The sequence below is a fragment of the Rosa chinensis genome, chromosome 5, assembly GCF_002994745.2.
Source record: "Rosa chinensis cultivar Old Blush chromosome 5, RchiOBHm-V2, whole genome shotgun sequence".
Classification (NCBI taxonomy): domain Eukaryota; kingdom Viridiplantae; phylum Streptophyta; class Magnoliopsida; order Rosales; family Rosaceae; genus Rosa; species Rosa chinensis.
The window spans coordinates 76,566,419-76,575,465 of NC_037092.1; the positions used below are offsets into that span (position 1 = coordinate 76,566,419).

At 39.1% G+C, this 9,047-nt stretch overlaps 2 protein-coding genes across 2 annotated transcripts; both read right to left on the reverse strand.

Annotated features, from left to right (window-relative positions):
- Nucleotides 1–1,951: 1,951 nt before the first annotated feature.
- Nucleotides 1,952–3,080, reverse strand: LOC112164098 (F-box protein CPR1). The gene is made up of 2 exons (XM_024300335.2): nucleotides 3,073–3,080; nucleotides 1,952–2,780 (listed from the first exon to the last, which is right to left on the reverse strand). The coding sequence occupies exons 1-2, from the start codon at nucleotides 3,078–3,080 to the stop codon at nucleotides 1,952–1,954; spliced, it is 837 nt and encodes a 278-aa protein (XP_024156103.1).
- Nucleotides 3,081–6,149: 3,069 nt separating this feature from the next.
- On the reverse strand, nucleotides 6,150–8,480 carry LOC112201514 (probable prefoldin subunit 5). Its single transcript, XM_024342402.2, has 4 exons — nucleotides 8,451–8,480; nucleotides 7,685–7,754; nucleotides 6,939–7,333; nucleotides 6,150–6,492 (listed from the first exon to the last, which is right to left on the reverse strand). Exons 3-4 carry the CDS (start codon nucleotides 7,299–7,301, stop codon nucleotides 6,406–6,408), a joined length of 450 nt encoding a protein of 149 aa, XP_024198170.1. The 5' UTR covers nucleotides 7,302–7,333; nucleotides 7,685–7,754; nucleotides 8,451–8,480; the 3' UTR covers nucleotides 6,150–6,405.
- Nucleotides 8,481–9,047: the final 567 nt, after the last annotated feature.

Here is a 9,047-nt window from a genome sequence, read left to right on the forward strand (position 1 = left end):
AGAAGTTCAGGAAAATTGGTGAAATGATCAGGAAACTCAGTGAATTATTATATAATACGAAGTCTCAAACTACAAGACCAAATGAAAATTTTAACTGATAGTCTGATTCGAAATTAACAATAAACTTCAAACTACAAGACCAGTTAAAGTTATAACTGATACTACCAAAGTTTCATGAAATTTGAAGTTCACAATACTTGCAAACGAGAAGTCCCACAGCACATCGGATTAGAAGTCCCACGTCATAGAACACCAGCAAATTAGAGGATGTTACTGCTCTACAAGTCTGCAACCAAATACAACTATTTTACTCAATGCAGGGAAGTTGAGTCAGTATGTTACTATTGTACAATTCACTAGCCAGATGAAAACAAAACAAATGTAACTTTGGGGAAAAGTGTAGATTGCATGAACTATTGTACAATTCTGCACCTGAAAATAAACTATGCTAACAGTAGTTCAATATACAACATTCACTACAGTTCCACAGTCCAATGTTCAAGGTCATACCAAGTAGATATTACAAGCACTTGTAAAAGCACCAGTATAACAATGTTTATTACTACTCTGTTTTTAACTTCTTGTTTTCCAAACATCTACTTATCCATGACGACCATTGTTTTGTTTTATGTTTTAACTATAAGTATTCAAAATTAAGCTTTCACCGTGCTGAGTTGGATTTAGTAACAAAATTGTGTTTTGAGGCAACACAAGCAAGAAAGACAATCAGCAAAAACAAGAAACCAAAAATAAAAGCAGCAGTTGGAAAGAACACCCAAAAGGCTAGACACAGAAGCCTAAAAGTACTAACAGAACCAACACAATAACAACAAAGGCAAAAATTATAGATCAAACTTTGTTAAGCACACATCCTGAATAAATATCCCTTGGCTTAAAGGTAGTAAATCATCACACCGAACAAAGTTTGCTGAAGTTGCTAAAATCTGATGGTGTCATGTAGGATTAGCAATGTTCGCATAAAAAATAAATAAATAAATAAAAAATGAATAAACCCACAGAAATCAGCATTTAAATCACCTTACCAGCTTACCTGTTCTTTGCCTCAATAGCAAACTGCATTGTCCATGCCCAGTGTAATAACTATATCCACAAATCCCAAGACTTTAAATTGTTGGCTCTCAAGGCCTACCGAAAATAGTTCATACCGAGGACAAGAAGAATGCCTGGAACAGGAGAATATATCACTTCGTTTGGACACTACTACTTCACTGCTTTTCCTGAAACATAATGCTTTGGGGAGCAAACTACTTGAGGGGGAAATTTCATGTGGTGCCCTATGTGGACGGAGTCGAATCAATTTGGTCCAGGACTCATGGATGCAATATTCATTCATTACCCAGATATCAAAAAAAGGATCGGCACAAAAATGACTAGAATACATGCTGTTATGGACTTCTCATCTCCAGAAACAGACAATTGCAATGTTAATCGAGTATCGCATTTCAAACTCTCAACCCATAGGCAAGGTCCCATTTTTCCCATGTGAGATTTATATATTCTCAACACGCCCCCGCACGTGTGGCGAATTTTCAAGCCATACACGTGGACAACTTTTGGGTGACGTGGAACCCGTGTGGCCGTTAGGCATGCACGTGGACAACTTTTGGGTGACGTGGAACCCGTGTGGCCGTTAGGCATGCACACGTGGGTAACCCGTAACCCGCTCTGATACCATGATAAAGTAATCTGGGGTTCACATCCAAAACCAATTGGCAATGGATGGAGTGGCCCAAACCCTTATAAACCCATAGGCAAGGTCCCATTTTTCCCATGTGGGATTTATATATTCTCAACACGCCATGATAAAGTAATCCGGGGTTCACATCCAAAACCAATTGGCAATGGATGGAGTGGCCCAAACCCTTATAAACCCATAGGCAAGGTCCCATTTTTCCCATGTGGAATTTATATATTCTCAACACTTCCCACATCAAATATCAAAATGAAATAGTAAATCATCTTCTTTCTGCCGCGTTGCGTGCCAATGAAGAGCCCCATTAACAAAAGCCTGGGGAGTGCGTGCATCCATTTGAAATCGAGGAGCAACATCAGGAAGAATGCTCCAAGAGCCCGTGGCTAGTGAAAAAACCTCAACTACAGTTTGACAAGGGGCATGTCGGGGATGTTCATCCAAAAGAGTGACAAGCCTCACAACCTTATAGTCGTTGGTCATGGCATCAAAACCGAACCCAACAGAAGCTTCATACCCACCATGAGTGCAATATGTAACATTAGCCCTGGGAAGGGCCACAGTCTTTCCACCATGAGTGCAATATGTAACATTAGGCCTGGGAAGGGCCACAGACCTTATAGATGGATTTGATAATATGTAGGTGTTCGTATATGACCTTAAATCATCTACAAGGCAAACCAGTCCATTACAAGTTCCAACAACACGGAAACCTGGATTCGCCAACTCAACAGTTGGAACTTCAACCTTGTGGTGCTCATCAAACGCGGGGTTATCATAATGCAAAGAGTAAAGCTCCTGTATTTCATCCCCACTAAAGATGTCATAAAAGTTTAAAGCTGTTTTAGCCAAACCGTGGATCAATAAGAGTTGAGTGTCATTTTGTTCATTAGAATTGCGTGTCCCGCGGAGGTGGGTGCGAATAAAGCTTGGGTTATTTATGACTGATCTCCATGAGTTGCGCACAGCTGTGCATCTGATCAAAGACTTAATGGGTAGTCTAAGAAAGATATCTTGACGGATTTCCAGAGGAAAAGTGTCAAACTTTGCTTCAGATTCAAATTTTTTGCTGCAATTTTCACACATACAGAGTGAGACAGATAATCTTTGTGTTCTTGTTTTAATTTCATTGCATTCAAAATCAAATCAATTAGAAAGTAACATCATCTTTGGTCCATGCAATTAATCCCAAACTAGTAAAACCCTAAAAACTTCAAACACCTCTAAATATGCAACATTTCTAAAAACTCATATGTGATTCTCTATCCTACGAGACTAATGATACAGCAATACAAAGATTTCAATTCAGTGACGGCGAAATAGACTTTGGGAGCGAGGGAGAGAGACAGAGAGAGACTGACCTCGACATTCTGGCGTGACCCAGTCGTAGTCTTCTTCTTCAGTGATGGTAAAGGTGGCGCGAACCCTAACGGAGTTGAGGGCTCGATTTCTATGATGAACAAAGATATGGGTAAAGTGTAAAGCTTCAGGGTTTAGGTTTAGGATTTGAACATTGTTCAAATTTTGATCAACCCGGAAGAAATGACTGCAATTCACTAACCCTAACGGAGCTGAGGACTCGATTTCTGTGATGAACAAAGATATGGGTAAAGTGTAAAGCTTCAGGGTTTAGGTTTAGGATTTGAACATTGTTCAAATTTTGATCAACCCAGAAGAAATGACTGCAATTCATGAGTCCTGGACCAAATTGAAATTTGCTTTTTATTTGAAGAGAAATTTCATTCATAATGAAAAATTACAATGGGCAAGATGCGAAAGACATTCTATCAACAGTCAACATGAATGTGGTAGAACAAATCTTTGCCCACACTAGAATTCAAATTGAAAATTCATACTGACACACTATTGGAACAAAGAAGGCCCCGACTCTAAACAGAACGCAAATGCTGACTAACAAAGCTTCTTTTACAAGACGATGGGGAGCTTAATTACCCTTTCGTCTTGCAAATCGCCAACTACAAACTTGAAAAGACTATACTAACAACTTAACTTCAACAACATGACCACAACTACAACGCAGTTATGGCATATTCAACTAAACATAAGTTCAATTTATAACCCATGCATAGGAATAGTGGAGCCATTACATCTCAACTCTCGTTCAGCCAAGAAGCACAGCACAGTTATGGCAGATTCAACTAAACATAACTTCAATTTAAAACCCATGCATAAGAATAGTGGAGCCATTACATCTTAACTCTCGTCCAGCCAAGAAGACCAAAGAAACATACAACCTCACTTGTGCCAAGGAGGGGGTAAATTAGAATACTAGGAACCGGGGGGGGAACCAACACTAACTCGCTACCCAGTCCACCAGACCAGTCTTTCCAGTCCACCAGACCATTCTTTTGATCGACCCAGCCTACACTCTTTGTGACTTTGTGACTTCAACAGGACCAAATTTGGTTGCTGAACACTCAGACATGAGACTACAGTAAAACCTGCCACCATCCTACTGTCGACATCATGCCATCACCTTTGTCTCTTAATTGTCATCTTCTTGGCTGTCACCTCCCCTCGCTTGTACCATCTCAGAGACACAAAAACTAGACTTGGAATTACCAAATACAGACCCTCTCCTTTGGCTGCCACTGTAACACTCCCACACAAAACCCCAACCTCCAACTATGTGCATATCGGATCGATCCCATCTACCGCACCCTTGTGAATTCCAAACCTAATCCACTATTAAGGACACCAACTCATCCTTGAGATGATTACGAGAAGAAGATAACATCACTCATCAGCCACTGCTCCTTTTTACCATCGCCTCCAACCCAAAACCAGATGAACTGGACCATCAGAAGGCCAGATCGATGATTGTCTTTGCCTAAAATCGATATGCTCCAGAATGAACCTCTAACACCTATGAAAAAACTAAACAACTTAAAAAAAAATACCAACAAAAGAAACAACATTTAGTCTGGCAAGAAGGCCCAAAGAAAAGAGTGATGCCTAACTCTTCCATCTGATCAGAGCCATGATTGTTGTCACATCCCCGTAGTTCGAGAGCCATCCACCACACACGCACAAGTGCACGACCACCACCCAACCCAAATTCGATTTGGGGTGACTCATCTTCCCGCTTTTCGCACACTACCAGCCACCCACCCTAAAACCATCCCTTGCTACACCAAGTTTCCCTCTATCACAACCTTCATCGGTGTGTGTACTCGATCAACACTCCCCGATCTCGCACGCCCACTGTCCCCCACTGCACCTGCCGAAAGACAACGATCAGAAGAGGGTCAGCGAAGACTGCAGACCAGTGCAACACATTCTACAGTAGCGTTAGGGTTTTTATTTGCTATATACAAAATTACTTTTCGTATAATACGCGAATAAAACATGTATTCACGTTTTTTTTTCAAAAATACTTAAGTACTTCGTATTTTTAAAAGGGACTCATTAAATTTCCAGTACTTTTGAAGTCAAAAATATTATACACGTACCATACTCGATTTTCATTTTTTTTCTTCTTGCTGTAGAGAAACTGAAATTGAGAGGAATTTGCTGCGTATTCTCATTGATAATAGGGGCCTCTTTATATAGAGGATTACAATGCATAGAATCTCAATCATACAAGGAAAGTAATCGTATATTGAATAGGAATCTAGATCCTTCTAATTTAACCCTATTACCACTAGGTCAAGTAACCTAGTGTTTGGGTCAAACACAAATTAGGGTTTTACTTGAACACTCCCCTTGTGTTGCCCAAACGCGGTGCTTCTCTCATTGCCTCGTAAAAACCTTGCCGAGTAACAAAAATCCAGTGGGACAAAAATAACCTCTGTTAAGGGGGAAAAAGAGCACAACACACCCTCACTACACCAATTTTGTTATCAGACAACGGCAGAAAACCGTTGTGTGATTTGAAGATCCACCGTTGTAGAGTGAGCCGTTGTCTGATGAAAAATCAGACAACGGTGGAACACAGTTGTGTGATAAACACACAGACAACAGGTATGTGTTATAACTGTTGTGTGATAGCTCGGCAGATGCCAAGCGCGCAGCTGCGCAGTAGTTGAGGGGCGTCTTCAGACAATAGTGCTTGTTTTCAAGCTGTTGTATGTTAAGCTTGTCAGACAACATATTTTTATTTTGTGTGTTGTCTGATTGCTCTTCAAACTTCAGTTCTTGGACTATATCTGTTGTCTGATTAACTTTTGGGACAACAGAGTTCAATTGCTTCTGTTGTGTGAGTATAAATTAGAAGACACTAATTTGTTAAAAACCGATGTGTGATATGAATGATTGCAGTGTATTTGCCCCAATTTTGGCCATTCGTGCTGTCACCATTATATCTATTCTGTTGTCTGATCATTTGAACATCCCATTCCTAAATTAAATTGTGCATTCATTTGGTCCATTTACCAAATGGACAGTAGTTCATCAAATGATACACCACACAACATTTGAAGCTGGAAAAAGCAAATTGTAAATTGTAAGTAGTTCTGCAATGATACACCACAACACGAGTCTTTAAAGAGCAGAAGAGAATTAATCCCATTTGTAAGGGAACAAAACCGCACCAGTTCAAGCGTGCAAACCACAACTCTAACATGATGTTTGAATTCTATATCAAAACAAGCATAATCTACTCCTAAGTCACCAGTACTTCACCATGATCTTAACTTGAATACCACAGCACACATATTAAAAGTCCTTGTCTCCTACTGTGCTGTAGGAGCCATCTGCTTCAGTTTTGCTTGCAAAACAAACCCAGCTTCATCAGATATGCTTTTCTTCTTAGAAGCAACCTGCATATCAATTTACAATTTCGTAATTAGAAGAAAACAACAACAAAAAAGGAAGAACTAATAAGCAAAGAAAGAGTAGCCCTACTTTAAAGCAGTTTAAGGTATGCATTAGAGTCAAGAGGAGCATTTTTGTCCCCCCTTTGATTAAAACATACAAAGAAAACATTACAGCAATCAGCAACCTCCTAAACTCTGGATCAATGGTCACAGAAACACTACTCAATTGCGGCTGCCACAGAGCAGCAAAACAATGAATTTTTGAAGGTAATAGCAAAGTAGCTGAGATATGAAATTGGCATTACGAGTAGCAAACAAGAAACATATTATGCATAAGGAGGTTTTCAATTTCAGGTCTCGTATATGAGCAAGAAAGAAGGAAGACTAATCACCAAACCTAGCAAACGTAAGAAATATTGAAATAGATTCACAAAGAGGAGAACTTTGACCTCAACGAGTTGTTCGAAATTGGACTTGAGGAGATTGATCTTGCGGTCGCAGTAGTCTTTGGCTTGAGGCATGTTCTTCTCGATGAAGTAGCCGATGCCGACGTCGACGAGGACCTGGTCGGGGTCCTGGAGAGTTCCGGGGACGTAAAGGGAGGCGGTAAGAGGGATGAGCATCTTTTTGCCGGTGGGTCGGAGGGAGAGGTCGTGGAGGGCGGAGGAGGCGAGCTCGAGGCGGGTGGTGGCGGTGCAGATGTTGTTGAGAGAGTCCTGGAGAAGATTGACCTCCAGATCAGTTTGCTCTTTCACTGCCTTCAACTGCTCCACGCTCAGCTTCTCCATCTCTCCTCTCACGCTCATCGCCATCTTCAGTCGATCTTCAACATGCACATAAGATACTAGCACAAACAAGAATAGATTTTAGTAAAAGCCCAAATGAAAAGGTAGATGAATGCAGATGGCTGGAATATCATGTATGAATGTAAAAGAAATCAACAAATGTAAATCTCCAGGAAAGTTATGTTAAATTCAAAACCATATTAATATTTCTGGAACACATATTATAAATTAAAAGCGTCTTACTTGGTTACAATTTTATCAAACTTGTACATTTTACCAAACTTATTTTTCGGATTCAATTTTAGTTATATTCCGATCCAGATGGCCAGTGACAAAATTACTAGTGCAGTCTAGTAAATCTACTGAAAATTGAATCAGGCTTATATTAAAGTTCAAACAAATAAGCTCACCAACATCAGGTTCCAATTTTGCACTGTTTAAGTCTGACACTAGCTTGCTGATTGAGTCTTTTGTGCCATTCTAGATGAATCAGCAGGGACAAAAGGATCAGAACAAATGAAACCATATTAAAAGGGTTGAATACAAGTTACAAATTCTGCAAAATGAATAAGAAAAATGCACATAAAAAATGCATGATAACTTGAAACAAAATCCGGAGAGCACCATGGAAAAGATGTGTCACAAGGTGGGAATACGTCCTAAATATAAACATATACATAATAATTTTTTCTGTAAATGCAACAAATTGACTATTACTGACTCTCTCAGCAATTAGGAAACAAATAACTACCTACACTAGGCATGGAAATCATTTCATTTCATAAGGTCAGGTTCTCACAGTGTGTTTCTTTAAACGAGACTGTTATCGACTATGTTTTGAAATATCTACTTGTTCAGTACGTACCATTAAAATTCCACTAAATTAATTACCAAGGCAAAAATCACAGAACATAAACTTGCTTTTGTGAAACTAAATCAGGCAGCTTTTATACTAAACAAAAAAATTAATCGAAAAATGGAATATTTTTGAAAGATACTATTCTGAGTATCTAAAACAGAGAATGTAAAGCCAATCACATATATCATAATCAAATAATAAACCCAATCAAACCCTAAAGCACAAAAATTCTGAGCAGATAAAACAACTATATACTATAGGTAATGCAGAAAGAGAGACATTGTTGCATAAAAAAAAATATAAAAAAAAATACTTACACACTTCCAGTTTCCACCAACAAAAAACTGCAAAACAAACACAAGATTTCAATCAGATCTGAAAAATCCAACATTGAAGAATCCGCAACTTCATTGACTGAGAGACTAAAGATCTCTCATAGTAGTTTAAAAAGGATAAAAAGGATAGCCTATGTTGTTCTCTAAAACTTTACCATAGTAGTTTAAAAAGGATAACAATATCTGTTGATAAGGTGAGATGCATTTGTCACCACAGAAGCTGAAAACTCCTCAAAAATGCACCCTTTACACAACTAATGTAAGAGAATCACTCATCTATTGACGACAATCTATTGAATGCGATAACTTAACTCAACCTAGGTGCAATCAATCGTCTTTGATCCTCTTGAGAAGCTTGTTAGCCCAGCGTTTAACGCGTCGCTTCAGGGTATAGGCAACAATGATCCCAGCAACAAAGGCAATTGCACAGAACTTTAAGCATGTCCACAGGGACACCACTCCTCTGCAAGCAAACATAAAAAATTTACCAATTCAGTCCAATTGCAGAAATTCAATCCAACTATTGAAGTTCACTTAACCATAACACAAGTTCATATACTAATTCAAGCCTCACCAATA